The sequence below is a fragment of the Centruroides sculpturatus genome, unplaced genomic scaffold (genome assembly GCF_000671375.1).
Source record: "Centruroides sculpturatus isolate CEXI.00-Female unplaced genomic scaffold, Cexi_2.0 scaffold247, whole genome shotgun sequence".
NCBI lineage: Eukaryota > Metazoa > Arthropoda > Arachnida > Scorpiones > Buthidae > Centruroides > Centruroides sculpturatus.
The window spans coordinates 283,249-299,169 of NW_019384615.1; the positions used below are offsets into that span (position 1 = coordinate 283,249).

Consider the following 15,921-nt stretch of genomic DNA (forward strand, 5'->3'; position numbering starts at 1 on the left):
TCTGATCACTTTCTACAACAAACTCTCCTCTTGATTTTTTAGAACTACTGATCATTTATTTTCTATTGTAATTACAGGATGATATTGATGATAATCTTTCTAAATATTAAATCTTCCACCTTTCAGAAACTACAGTACAGCTCATATAAGTTTTTCACTTTCAAGCACTAATTATTCTAACTAGGACATTTTTTTACTCATACTACCAAGTGCAAGGAGTCACCTAAAGACATCCACCTCTTCCATATGCTCTGAAGAAATTAGCTATCTCTTATTAGAATTCAACAATTAGTAATAAATGCTCAGTAGCCTTAATCTTTGGATACATTAAAATTCATAAAGACACTTGGGACCTTCATCAAATTGTACGACAGTAATAAACACTGGCATTTTAAGTTAGACAAAATCTTTCATGCCCTGCTTAAGGACAGCATTATGTCATCAGTTACACCATTAACTGCAATTAAGAGTTGATTTTATCTTAAGACATTAAGTACTAGAAGAAAACGTTGATTTTAAAAAATTATACTCATTAGCAAGAATCACTCTGATAGGAACCTATACACTAAGCAAGAATGTAAAGCAGACACCTTTAAAAAGCTGAAAGTGAACATACTTTCAATGGTCAACATGCATATGCGAGAACCTGGAATAGTGTAAATTCGATAATTTCAATCTTACTTTTTTGTTAAAAAAAGGGGAGAATTATTTCATTTAACAAATGCAATAAAGGAACTTTGTAAAATTTTCCCACCAATAACACTTCCTCCATAGGTGACACAGCGTCTGAAAAAAACTACTCATCAAAGAAAATGAAAAAAATCGCAGATTGGTGCAACCACCAACTTTACCAAATACTGCAGACTATTTAGAGAACTCGTCATCCCAAGCCTTCCCTCTTCTGAACATCCAATCGAACCTTCTAATCCAGATATTTATCAATCCACATATGCAACATGTAAATGATCTCTTTCTCTGTTTGGCAGACTTTTAGCATTAGACTCTCCTACTATTCCCTTGTAAAATTTTTATAAACTTGAACAAATACATTGTTGTTATTGAATGGTTTAATGTGTAATAGAATGCTTTATTTCCGGTGTGCTGTCTCTCAACTCCCTTCTCCATCCCAAATCTGTTCGTTCCCTCATATGCGATCGCTCGTGCAAGACTTATACATACTCTGACATAACAAACCCATATATTTTGCATTTTAAAATTTAAGTGAACTTGTCTGTGGGAGAGATACTGAAATTTCTTAAAATTATATCCTGCATTTTCCTATTTAAAATTTACTTTGCATAATTTTTAAATAACTTTTGTTTTCTATTTTTAGAAAACAACAAAAGTATAGAAAAAAAAATAAGAAGTTAGTCACGAAGACGAACCAATCATTTTCCAACTTATTTCAGTTACTATGGCTACGTATTTGACACGTCCAATCCCGTTTGGCCCGAGGCTCGATAGGTGCGGCTTACTCATGTTTAGCCACTCCTACTTCTAGTAGAGAGAATGGTTTGTTGTTATTGATTCGTTTGCGATTTTTTTTTTTTTTTAAAATTTAAAGGAGTGATTAATGTCTTCACTCTCTCTGGGAGATTGAGGGGAAGAAATAAAAAGACCCATTACAGCCCCATGGTGCGTATCATGAATCTACAATGCGTCATACTTGCATTGTTTCAGACTAGCCTATAATGATTCGTCTTTTTGATATTCATGCCTCCGCCTGAGTTAATGCTTTTTTAGAAAAAAAAAATTACATATATATATATATTGTTTGAATTGATGGATCCAAGTTCGATTATTCTTCGAGATAAAAGACTTTTTGTGTTTTTTGAAAGACTTTAACGGATCAAAAAACACGAAGTGTGCTTTTTTTATATATATAAGAACGTGGAATTTTTATCGATATTTATGAATTTTAATATATTATTATTTAAGGGATAAAGTTATTTTGTGCGAATTTTACGATATTTTAAGGATTTGTGGTGTTTTATATCCGTATAAAATATCTGTGTATTTTGAAATTTTTTACCTACAGATGGCGCCACGAGTTTTAGAAGATCTTTATTTTAATTTTATATTTATTTTATTATTTTATATTTAAATCATAAATAATTAATTTAAATGTAGAAATAATACTTTTATGCACGATTTTTTAAAGTAAAAACAACGGAGAAAATGCAAAAACAAAAATTTCAAATTTTTAATTAATTTGTAATATTTTACAAGTTTTATCATTATTATTATTATTTAAAGTATTTTAATTTAATTTAATAATAAAATAAAATCCAACTGAAAGCCATAAAATTTAAGTATTTAAGTCTTATTTCATCATAGACTAAACATAGAAACAAGCTCGATTAATACTGAAGAGGGTGAATATTTTTAGCATTAAATAAACAAAAAATAAAATAAAGTTAAATTTTTAAAAAAATAATAAAAATTTTATTCAATAAATAAAGAGAAATTAAAGTTATTTTCAATTTGAAATCAATGTATAGGTGACGAATGAGACTCCTTTCGTCAACGATCCTCGTTTAGCTCGAGGTGAAGGAGAAGAGTGAATAATGTACTTTGGGAGGAGAGTAATTTTTACCCCGGGACGTAGATAGTCCGTGACGTCATGTACTTATGAAGTAGAGGTTGAGGTTAAGATGTTGATGAGGCTTCTCTTGGCTCGTTAATTTAAGAAAGATAGACACACCCTCTACGCTTCACCAAATCTCTTTTAGCATAGAAATCGTCTGATTGGATAAAATTAGGCTAACAATCGGGTCATAGATAACCAGCTTACATATTTTTTTTAATTGTTAAGTAATAGTGTTACGTAAACGGTTCATTAATTTAATTTTAAATATATTTTTTTTTCTGATAGAAAAATTCTCTAATCTTTTACTTATTCGTAATAATATTTAATATNTTTCAGGTTCCATTATAAGCTCTTCAATGTTCTTTATTTCTCAGAAGTGATTTTTGTTACTCCTTTATCTGCTTGAGTCTTCTTGATTATACTGTATCTTTCTTAGATAAGATTGAACAGCACCCTACTGTAGTTTTGTTCAAGCCATACTGCCCAGCAACATCAGACATTTTCTGCCCACTCTTTACCTTTGCTATTTTACCTTTTGAAAATAAAACTCAACGCAAAACTTAACGAGTGACTAACCTCGTCTCGCAAATACTATAAAAGAATTGTTTCTGTCAGAAAAATAAAAGGCTGAAATTACAAGGGAAAGTTTCAAAGTTTGGAGGAATACTATCTGATGAGTATATTCAGGGTTGAGTGTTGATGTCGACATCTCCAGCGCTCTGAAAAGCTTTGAATTGTTGCATGAAGTCAAGGAAAAATCAATAGGTATTGCTATTTTTGTCACTTCTTTTTATGTTTGTTCAGTGAAGTGTTTGTTATCCAAACATGTGTTCGTTGTCCAATCATTAAAATCTTTTGTGAAAGTGTTCGTTATCCAATTTGTTTGTTAACCGATCACCCACTGTATTAAATTACATTACAGTACTATTAAGTAAAACACAACAAATCTCAATATTAAGTATCATTCTCATAATAATTTTTTTTCTTTTCTGAGAATATAGAGAATGTGTTGAAATCATATTTTGTCTTCAGAGGAGTCTATTACAGACAAAAATTGGGCTTACCAATTTGATTACCTTTGTTGGGAATAGTGGGCAGAAATGGAAATTCAAGATGTAGAAAAATGATAATAATATAATTAAAAAGTTTGAAGAGAGCATTATTTATTATAAATTATTATATAGATGATTATTTAGTAGTATGAGACATAACAATCAAGTTTGTATAATAAATCAATAAAAACAAGGAATTGATATTGCAAATTGAGACAGCAGAGAAGAAAATTATTTGTATATATATACAAGAATTTTAGAGAGAGTGGCAACTAAGATATACAGAAAAGAGAATACAACACAATCCTTAATACACTGGTACTTGTGTAAACTGACTAACTTTAAATTGGTGATTGTGTACAATTTCTTTAGAAGAGGTTATAGATACTTTACAAAAAGGAAATATTTAGAATTGAATATTAATATGCAAAAAGAGAAATTTTTGAGAGTAAAAATTCCTTCAATAATTGTAGAAGCAGTGACATAGAAGTAGAAGAAGAATAGAAGGAGAATGAAGATGGTAGCAAGAACTGTAGATAATCAGGGAGTAAGATTGAAGATAGATAATACAAGATTTTATAAGATTATGAAGAGGAGAGAGAGAGAGAGAGAAGAGAAATATTTAAGAAGAATAGCATATTTGATATGCTCATTAGAATGTAGAATTCCAGATCTGAGACAGACAGGGGTTTATGCAATAGAGATAAAGACTAGGGGTGGTACAGATAGGAATTAAATAGGATTGATGATTAGGACCTTAAAAACTAGAATGGAAGAACACTGGAATGATGTAAGTAGAAAAGAATTAAGAACTCTGGCAAGGAAAGCATACAAGGATAGTTTGATAATAGACTAGAAACAACCTAGTTTAATGGCAAGCAAGATGAAACAAATATCAGATTGATAGAACAGATATATTTATGGCAAACTTACATCATGTGGGGAATGTAGATAAATGTCTGAAGTAAAGGAAGTTGTAATAAGGAAAGAGAACTCTAAAAATGTAAAATGTTTGGTTGACATAAAGTAGTTATAAAATTAAATAACTCAGTGTCGAGTGGCCCTTTGATAGAATGTGAATGGAGAAAGGGAAACAAATTCAATATTCCTTGGGTTTGTAAATGTTCAAATATCTGTTGTTATATTATAATTTTTTTAAAAATATTCAAAAATTGGTTGTTTATTTAGAATGTCTGAAAATGTTCAAAAATCAGCTGTTCATCTTGAATGTTTTTTGGAGATTGCTGAAATTGCAAATTGAATCTTCTTAAGAACATTTTGGAAATTAAAAAAAAAAAAAAAAACTCCTCCTTAATTTTGAGATTTGTTGTGTCTTACTTGATATAACATGGAGTCATTCTTTCCTTGTGCTGAGGATAATTTATGACTAATTCTTTCATAAGGTAAGTTTACAACTCTAATTAAGGATGTACAACCTTAGTATAAATTAAATTAATTGAGGCTTAAAAAAACTGTGCATTAACTAGGTATAACAAGATATTCTAGGTATATATTAAATACATAAATACATAAACATAAGAATAACACAAACTGTCTATTGATGTTAAATGTTTATTTTCAAGTTGTTTAATAAATAACTTGAGAATAAACAAATTTAACAGCAAAAGGCAATTTGCTTTATTCTTTTTCTATAGTGTATTTGCATTGTGAAGAGCATATTTATATACAAGCACATATAGTACACTATATATTATATAATATATTCTGTTATATATAAATATAGACTTTTTAAATAAATTAATAAATAAATAAATAGTAAATTGTTAGCAATCTAAATTATAAAAAAGCAGAAACATCTCTGTGAAAATTTTTGCAAACAAAATATAATAAAGCTGTAATAGACAGAATCAAAAACTTAAAATGATTATGTTCACTAAAATTTGGAGAGAAATAAAGATTTAAATAAGTAATTCTAAAAATGCTTGTTTAAATATCTTTCAGGAACAAAACTTTTCAAATGCATTAGAAAACCCTAACTCAGAAACAACGATTATGACTATTTTACAGTTGAACATACAGACATTCCATGCTTAACATTTTCCCAACAGAATGTCATTGGTTTTTAATTCTCAAGCTTCAAAAGAACATACTTACCTCTTAATACAATGTTTTTCAATGATATTTAGATAATAAAAATTTATATTTAAATCCAAAAAATTCAATACATCTTTAACAAAACAATACAGTTAATCAGGTTAACTCAAATTGATCAGGGAAAAAAATGTGGACTTCAAGTTAAAAAGTTTCAAGGAATTCAAGTTAACAAGCTTGATTTAACATTTTATGCTAGCCAACTGGGGAAACAAAATGACTTCGAATAAATGTGACTTTGAGTTAACTAGGTCCACTGTATGTGCAAAAAGTCTAAAGTTACATTCCAAATAACTTGTCAAAACATTAGAATCATATTGCATTTCTCTGCAAATAAGATCATGTTCTAATATGTGCCAGCTTGTTTTGACATCAATACTTTACAAAATATTCATCAGTGTTGGTTTGTCCCATCTTTAAAAGCATACTCAGATGTGTGAAAATACAGGGTGGGCCAAAAGTCACTTTACCATTAAAAATTAAATAACTTTTTTGCTATTATTATTTTTTTTTTCTTTCATATTTTTAAAATACAGAATTCAGAAATAAATTATGGGTAAATTAATGACAGAACGTGTAAAACTTATTGAGTTTTACTTTGAACATCAGCGCTCCATTGTTCTTACTCAGAGAGTATACATTGTGATTTCCGTTCAGATTTCTTTTTATGGGGATATTTGAAACAGCAAGTGTTTATTAATAAGCCTTGAACTCTTGCTGAGATGAAGGACAATATTTATCAGGAAATTTGAATAATAAACAGAATCACTTTGCAAGCAGTTATGGACAGTGCCATAACTGATTAAAAGATCTTGCCATTGTGAAGAGGAAAACGAGTCATTTAAAAGATGTTATCTTTCAGATTTAAGCCAAAAAAATCTCCGAGTTATGTACATTATAATGTTAAAAAGAAACTTATAAAATAATTAAAAGTAAAAAAGTTATTTCATTTTTAAATGGTAAAGTGACTTTTGTCCCACCCTGTACAATGTGTAGACATTTCGACAAGTGTTTGAATGTTAAAAAATGAAATACATATCTCAAATATAGCTGGAGTTGGCATCTTAGCATCATATCATACCAATACCTTTTATAGAAGAAAGTCTAAACATCTTTCTTGATTTCACTAATAGTATTCAATCAATTCCCCAATTTACAAAAGTGTCAAAGACATTGTTAAAAATGTGTTACTATTTGTTCCTTGTTGCTTTTCATTGCAAAATTTTGTCTGCATTTTTTTAAAACAAAGCTCTTTATTGCCATATACTATTTATCATGTCATATTGAAAATGTAATGTTTACTGTATGGGATGCAGATTATACATGTTATTGAATACAAAACAAAATAAGTTTTTTAACAACTGTAACTGTTTAGTGTAATCAGAGAAAGAGAAGAGAGAGAAGAGGGAGAGAAAATTTTACATCATAAAATGATAGTTTGTAACTTATATTATATAAGTTATAAGTGTCGTATTGTATGCTTTGGAAATTAGGCGTTTTCGGGTTCATGCTGTAATGCAGGAGTCGGCAACCTTTGCATTGCTAAGGGTGCAATAAAAATTTTAAAAATCACCAAGGGTGCATAGTTTAATTTTTGAAAAAAATCAAAATGTTGTAATAAATAAACAAAATAATTATGTTTTGAAATATGTATATTTATAAAAAATAAAAATTATAAATGTATGTAATAACTAAAAAATGAAAATTAAATGTACAAACATAAAATCAAATTAAATAAAATTACAAGTGCTGTAAATATATTTGTGCTTGCATGACTACAATTCTAGAGGGCATATCTGAAATGCACCAAGAGTACCACGGCATCCTTGCTAATGCATTACTCCAGTAGTTGCCAACCCCTGCTATAATGCATTATAGTTTTTCCATTTAAAATACAGTAGAACCTCGAAAACTCAGCCTAATGTGGACCGAAGGGTGGCCGAGTTTGTGAAAATGCCGAGTTATCGGGAATGGGGTTAAAAAAAATAAGTACGAGTGTTTCCTCAGAAAATACTGTACTGTACTTGTATGTATTGTTTACTTGAGAATATAACAGAGAATAAACTGCCCAAATACCCTTAAACAAAGGAAAAGTACGTCCTTTATGAAGGCATAGAGCCTTTACTACATGAAAATGAAAATTAATGAATACACTGTGTACAGTAATTTACCTGATAAGACAGACCTCAGAAAAATACTTTATGAGAGCTTTTATACTTTTGTAAAGCTGTCTATAATGAAAATTAATTAACTAAGGATTTTTTTGCCCTGCCAGGGTGTGGCCGAGTTATGCGGAGTGCCGGGTTATCGAGAGCCGAGTTTTCGAGGTTCTACTGTAATAAGAATAAGACTCCTAGTTAATTTTTTCCCATAGAAAGTCTGATTTTCAGGAATAGAACATTGTTGTTAAGTGGGAAAGCATCTATATTACTAATATAAAAGCCATCGCCTGTATGTGTGAATTCCATATAACTCCTGCAAGTTTTGTCCAATCCAGATGAATTTTGGTTATATTCATTTTATGTTCAAACGGAAATTACAGGCTACTTATTTTGCATAAATATTAGTTATGGAATAAGCATTTTATTGATTTCAGATCAGTGATCACACTTATGTTGTAGTGATGTCAGTGACTTCATTTAGTTCATGCTTGACAAGGGAATTCCCTTAAGCTGCATTTTTAAATACTTTGGCAAATGGCATATTTTAAACTTACTTCATTAAATTTAAAATTTAAACTTTAAAAAAAGATAGCCTCACTGTGTCACTTCCATAACAAATTTTTAAAAAATCTTTCCATAGTGACCATGTGATGTTCTATTATCCAATCAGAAGTAATGATCTAACAAGCCTGTTATTTAGAAAGTGTTATTGCTCATCTAACTAATGTACAGTTAACCCCCGTATAACACGAAAGTTACATTCCAAAAATTGCCATGTTATGCGAATCCATGTTATACGAAACAAAGAACTAGTATGAAAAGGGGGATTAGGTTCCAAAAATTAAAAAGCATGTTGTTAAATCCTTATTTAAATTGGATTTATTATTCATTTTTTTCATAGGTAAAATAAGTATTTAAGTAAATATTTTATCAGAGGATTATTCATTTTATATGATGATCTCAGCATGAGCATCATCAACTGGTAACAGTTTATGGCTGTGTTTGTTAATAGCAGTCGCTCTGCAATGGGAGTGCGCTGCTGTTTGTAGGCATTTAGGAACGATGGTGAAAGAAAGATGGCGGCGTCTGCACTATCGATAGTATAGTGTGGAGGAATCTATAATTCTAAAATGAGCTTTTAGAGGCAAAAGAAGGGTCCCAAATTGTAAAATTTAACCATTAAATGGATTATTTGTTGAAAGAGCATTCAAAGTAACCATGAAAACAATTAGAATGCTCACACGGAGTTACACAGAGGTATAAAAGAATGCCCCCTTTATTACATTTCATGTTTTACCCAATTCCCAAACTGTGTTAGAATGAATCCATGCTATAGAGTGCCGTGCTATACGGGGGTTACCTGTACATACAATTCACGTTTGTTTTATCAATGTGGAATTAAGAAATGGCTTTGTCAAAGGCTGCAGAAACAGCATCACAATAGTAATCATCAAAACAATATTAAGATGTCTATTTCCAAAGGAAGACAAGGAAATCTTTTAAAAGACAACAGAGTGTTTACTCAGAATGTACTGTATAAAGTAATTTTATAAAGAAAGATTTTAATAGAAGGGCATAAATCTGTGTGTGTGTGTGTGTGTAAGTGAATTCTGTATAACTCTTACTATTACAAATTTATGACTGCCTATGCATTTGCTGAAAGAAAATTTTTAATTAATAGTTTTCAGCCTACTCCTATAGGCCATCATCAGGTTTCTTAAAACTGTTTTTAGAAACTGTTCCACAAATGAAGCATTCCATTTAAATTTTACTCACACTATTTTTGTCCATTCCAGGTAAAATTTTGTTTCATTGCTCTTTATATTACAACAGATAGTATAAGCAACTTAATTTATAGAAATATTAACTACTCTTTTTGAATTTCTTGAAATCTCTACTCTTCTCAAATCTTGACAGGAAAATTTCTCAAGATTTCTCATGGCAAGTTTTCCATCACATTCCTTTACCCAACTCAACTAATAAAGGAATTTGATGGAAAACTTGCCATGTGTCTTTGGAATAAAACACAATACTAGTGTTAACTATGCCACAATAAATTTTTAATCTAATGAATTCAACCTATAGTATTTTACAATAAAATAATGCAGATTATATAAAATAATTTTTAACCGATAAATTATCTGAGTATACCTATGATTAATGACTTACATAATGTTAAATAATATTGAAATAAATATTTTTTTTAATGTTTAATAATTTTTCTGTATAATTTTCTTCTGACATACTTATGCTTTATATAATTATTAATTTTAAAATCAAACTAATAAATGATTTTTTCTGCAAAACTGTTAGAATGACTGAATTTTAATTAAAATGACAAACTATTTTTTCATTATTTATTAATTAATTGCAACAAAATTAACTACTTCTTAGAAATCAAAATTAACTTTTCTTAAATAAAACAGATACCTACCATGGCAATTTTTTCTTCAATTTAGAGTAATCAACAATGGCTTCTTGTTTATAAAGAATAAATACTAACCGATGATATCCAGTTCCTCGTGGAGGAAATGGCTGAAGATAATCACATATTACTTCACCAGACAAAATGTTATTACCTTTAATATTTCCTCTGAAAAATAATATAAATTTTAATGTTTACATAAAATATTAATCAGGTTAAAATATTTAAATTTAACAAACATTAAAAATTAAAAGTAAAAAAAACTTTTATTTTAATACTAATCAGAATAGAAGCTCCTGAAAGAGGCTAATCCATGACATCCCTTTGACATGTATCTTCTGTTGTTTTTTAGTTTTTCATGTCAATAAATTATTATTATTAATTTTCCTTTTATTAAAATATAATCATAATTTAAATTTTTTAAAGTTGCCTAATGCATAATTAACAAAATACATATTATCATATGTTATTTTCTATATTTTATTATTTTAAAAACTTAATCACTTGGCTGTATTCTGTAGGTTGAGTCAAATAAAGAGTTAATGAACTCCAGTTTAGATCTAATTCAAAGTCAGATTATAAGTTAATTGTCTTTCATATTCAGATAAACATATAATTCTAAGGTTTTGCTACACTAGAGTTAATGTTTTAAAACAATCCTGCATCCAAGATTAAATAATTATTCCTTTGTAAGTGGCATCTTGATTGTTTTAAAGCAAGCACATATATATAGAAAACGGTAGAAATACAAATTGAAATCAATGGATATTGTAATTTGAACAATTTTGAAAAGGTAGTATTAATGAAATTGTTATAAGATCAATACTAGAAAATAAAAAGATAAATATTAATTCTTCCAAATTGATAAGAGATACCTGCCTGAGAAGTATTATGTAAAGAATATAAGGATACTCAAAGCATCATTCCAAGGAAAAAGTAAACAATTGTGGATTATTATAAAAATCTTTAAAAAAAATGCAAGGAGAAAGATCAAGGTCAATAGAATTGAACAGAATGGAAAAAAATTACTTTCTATGAGAGTCGTAAGACAGCCCTTAAAAAATAATTGTAATAGTTACATTTACTCAACATAAAACAAGTAACTACTAAAGTACAATAACAATAACAATTTATATTATTACTAGTAGCCTGGGATGCCCCCTAGTGGGAATTCTTTACAAATTTCCATGAGGCACGGTTCCTTTGACTTTTTTGTTCCTATCAATATACTGTACAGCTCTGTTAAAGACCCAATGGTAAGATTTACCTTTCGAATGAAGAGGTGGCGACCCCCCCAAACTGTAGCCCCTGTGCGAACAATAAAGTCAAAGGAACCAGACCCCTATTCGCGACCCTTCGCGAGATATAAGCTCCTGAAATAATAAATTCCTATTACAAATATACTGAATTATTTATATTGTTATATTGACCAAATAATAATTTATGGGCCAAATGAATAATAATAATTTATATTGTTAATTTAAATAATAATTAAAATTGTTCATTTGAATGTTTGAAATATGACAGACGATAGGGGCGCCTCTAGTGTCCGTTATCATATGGTTACGGGACAGACGGACCATGGGTTATATATATATATAGAGTTGAATGGGTTATATATATAGATTATTATTATTGTTACTGCACAAAAAATCCAATGAGTTGCTTAACTTTACTGGCAACAACATTTAAAAACTGTGTATGGCACAATATAATGCTATTTTATTAAAAAAAACTTTTTATATTTTTAATTATTATAAAATGGCAAAAAGCTTAATTTTAAGGGTAGGAATGAGTTTTATAAAAAAAATTTTAAATGCTAATAAGTAAAATCTTCATTAAGATTAACCCCACTAGAATTGACACAACCTCCTATATCTCCTTACCCTTTAACCATTAACCATCAAAATTTAATAGCATCAATCCCCCAATACACAAACATCCCTGCAGAATTTCAGCAATTTTAGATAAAAGGCACAAGAGTTATTAAGCTTCAAAATGGATGAAAAAATTGTACTCCCAAACACACTAAAATCCATACATATAGGAAAAAAATCCTGAATTCTTTAAGGTTACCTGAGTCCAAAAATTTAAAAATCTTGGGAAGTCATTTTTTGACTGACTACCTACTTTCCCTTTGTTATATATAAAAGTACTTGGAAAGTGAAAATGTTTGATTTTATATTATTTGTATGTTTTAATAGCGGTGATAAATAAGAATATAATTGTGCAGTGTTGACTCCCGATTTAACTCTAAACATCAATCTTCTCAAGTAAGAATTAATGAATCCATTAGAGTTACTTAACTTGGCAAATGTCAATTTATTGCAAACTCTTCAATTTAACATTTACTTTAACTCTAACTCTGATTACAGAATAATGTAACTGCAATTTAAAAATTAGTTTATAACCTGATCCAAATTCCTTTTCAAATTGTCTTTTAAATACAGATAACCCATGGATTATACTTACAAAAATAAAATATTGTAAATGTATTTAGCAAATTACTATCTGTATATGTATCTAAAAGAAAAATTTTACACATATTAAGTAGTTTGTGTATTCTTCTTATAAGATTCCTTAACCTTACCCAATGATTTCATTACATAAGATTAAGAAAATAAAAGTAAAGTCGTGTAACTTTTTATAATTATAATATTTTTGTTTTGATGGAAAGTAAATAAACATGTTTCTACACTAAATCAGTTTTTACTTTGATCACAATAAGAATTAAAATATATTTATTAGTATCTTCAATTAAGAAAGCTTTTAAAGAAGCATGAACTACTTTATAATACTGCATCCTTTAAAATACATAAAATAATTTAATCTATAATTGTTATCAATTTACATTAATATAAAATGATAATTTCAAATTAATATGTTTATGAAGTTATTTTCACAATTCATTTATTTTAATTTAAAAAATTTAAATAAAAATGTAAAATTCTTGATCACACAAAGAAAAGATGACAACTGAGAAGTGCTTGAAGTGTGAAAGAGAAAAAAGAAATTTAGGATGTATGTCAGCATGTACTGTACTGTGATTGGTCTAAAATAGTGTTTCTCAACGGGGCGATATCGCCCCATGTGGGCGTTTTTCCATGTTGAGGGGGCGATTAGTAACAAATTATATTTTGGGGGGCAAAAAACAATTTTCTGGGTGATATAGTAAAATATTATATTAAGAATAATTAGATATTTTATTCATTACATCGTACAATAATTAATTAAACAAATAACATTATACTAGTGACTAGTCTATTCAATGCAGTACGAATTTGCTGTTAGCCTTGGCCCTCAGCATTGGAATTTTGAAGTGAAGGGGGCGATAGTACGTAACAGTTTTATTGAAGGGGGTGATACTACGTTGAAGGGGTGACAATTCGTTAGAGGTTGAGAAACACTGGTCTAAAATATGGACCTTACACTATTTTTATTAAGGATGCTCCTTAAAATTTTTTGTTCTTAAAGTAATTCCACTAACCATGTAACATCACAAAGTAAGGTTAAGAGACAACTTTTTGCACAGAACAAACTCTCTAATAAATAACTATTGTATGTTAATATTATAATTAAATGAAATAAATACTTACATAAACCAATGTAAATATTCTGAATTACTGTCAGTTAAATGACCATCAAGATTTGTCAATACAAGAGTCCACAAATCATTTGGAGTTGATTCAAATACTACTGAAGGAGCTTTTGATGCCTGTAAATTTATAAATAATATTTTAAATTTTGAATTTATGAAATATATAATTGAACATTCCATAACAATAATATAGCCAGTGACATTAAAATTTTTGTATATTAATTTAAGTTCTTTCCAACAAAAAATATATAAATTTAATATAAAATTTATAAAACTAAGTCTTACCTCTGATGGATTAATTATATTACCATAATATACAGGAGTTTGAAGATCATCATCATATTCAAATGCTATATTCATTACGACATGTGGAATAAAATAGCCATATTCAAATAAATCATTATAGATTCCATAATGTTCAGCCAGTTTCTTAATTTGACTGGGTCCTACACTCTTTTTCCATTCTTCTCTTACTTCATCAAGAGATATTTTCACTGTAAGTATGTAGAGTATAAACAAATTATAAAAAGTTACTTTTAAATTGTTAAAGTATTAATTAAAATAATTAAATAGAAACTGTAAGAAAATATGATTTTTCATTAATTAAAGTAATGCTCAATATATAAAGCTGCTTTAATTTTGTTTGTTTTTATTAGAAGTTGCAATACATAAATAAAATATTCAATATTTTTTTTATACTTGTATTTTTATACTAGTACAGACAACTGTATTTGTAACTAAACTATGAACTTGACAAAATTCTATTCTACTTAAGCTGAAATTAATATTGAAATAATAAAGATATTCTACAGAAATAAATTAAGAAACATTATAAGCTGTAACATATATAACCTAAAATATCAAATGTTACTAAACTATGAATAAAAACTAATAACTCAAAAATTTTTTACTGAAGTCAAGTCATTGTCTAATAATGATTAGAGAACTTCGGCAAATAATCAAAACTAAATTCTGCTCAAAGCAAGACTTAAATCTGAAATCTTCACAAGGCAATTTTTTTATATACTTCCTATTCTGTTTTTTACAGTAAATCTGTTTTTTTAAATGTAAATGTAAATTTTTTATATACTTCCTATACTGTTTTTTACGTTCATGAAAAATCCATATGAAAAAGATAGTCTGTATGAAAAGTGAAAGATCAGTTCCAAACCTTAAAAACCAGTAAAACTAATATGATAAACCATATAATAAAACATGTTTAAACAAAATATTACAATTCTAGTTAATAAATCAGAGGAGGAACATTTGCTATTTACTTATCAAAAAAATTTATATTATTTGCACAAATTTTATTTTTTATTCAATTTTTGCAATTAAACACCAAAATACTTCTAGCTTTTAATATTAAATGGCATACAAAAACTATTCTGTATTGAAAGGATTAAACTAGATTGGACTGAGGGAGTAAGAAAAAATACAACACAAGAGAAGGAAGTTCTAAGGAAGAAGTTCTTCCTCAGAAGACTTTCTATGGGAAACTTATCCTTTTTCAAGTGTTACACACACAAAGAATACCTGGAAAACTCTATGGAACTAACCCTATTGAAAAGATGAACCTGAGACCTATTATCAGTGTTCAGTGTTGTATTTATTTGGCCACTGCTGGGCCTCATATTCAGGGTTCCTACTCAAATTTTTGTTTTGAATTCCCTGACTTTCCCTGACCAACTTTGTCCAAATTCCCTGACCCTCACATTTTTTAGTGTGGAATATCGATATAATAAAACAACATTTACTGTGAACATTAATTACATCTAGCCCTCTTTTTGCACAGTTGATATGCTTCAAAGACTGTCACATTAAAAAAATACAGTACATACATCCTGTAGAAAAATGTTTGATAGAATCCACAACTTCAATGTAATGAAAAAATAAGCAATTTACAAACAAAACACAAGCTTTTTATTTTATCATCATTTATCATTATTATTTGTATGTAAATCTAGTAAATACAAGGTAAC

At 28.4% G+C, this 15,921-nt stretch overlaps 1 protein-coding gene across 1 annotated transcript in view; it reads right to left on the minus strand.

Annotated features, from left to right (window-relative positions):
- LOC111625368 (39S ribosomal protein L38, mitochondrial-like) overlaps window positions 1-15,921 on the minus strand; it is a 30,643-nt gene that overhangs the window by 5,934 nt on the left and 8,788 nt on the right. The window contains exons 3-6 of the mRNA XM_023368505.1: window positions 14,225-14,433; window positions 13,938-14,056; window positions 10,351-10,509; window positions 10,047-10,067 (exon numbers count right to left, since the gene is read on the minus strand). Of these exons, the coding sequence (XP_023224273.1) occupies window positions 10,047-10,067; window positions 10,351-10,509; window positions 13,938-14,056; window positions 14,225-14,433 (508 nt within the window). The remainder of the gene's footprint in view (window positions 1-10,046; window positions 10,068-10,350; window positions 10,510-13,937; window positions 14,057-14,224; window positions 14,434-15,921) is intronic.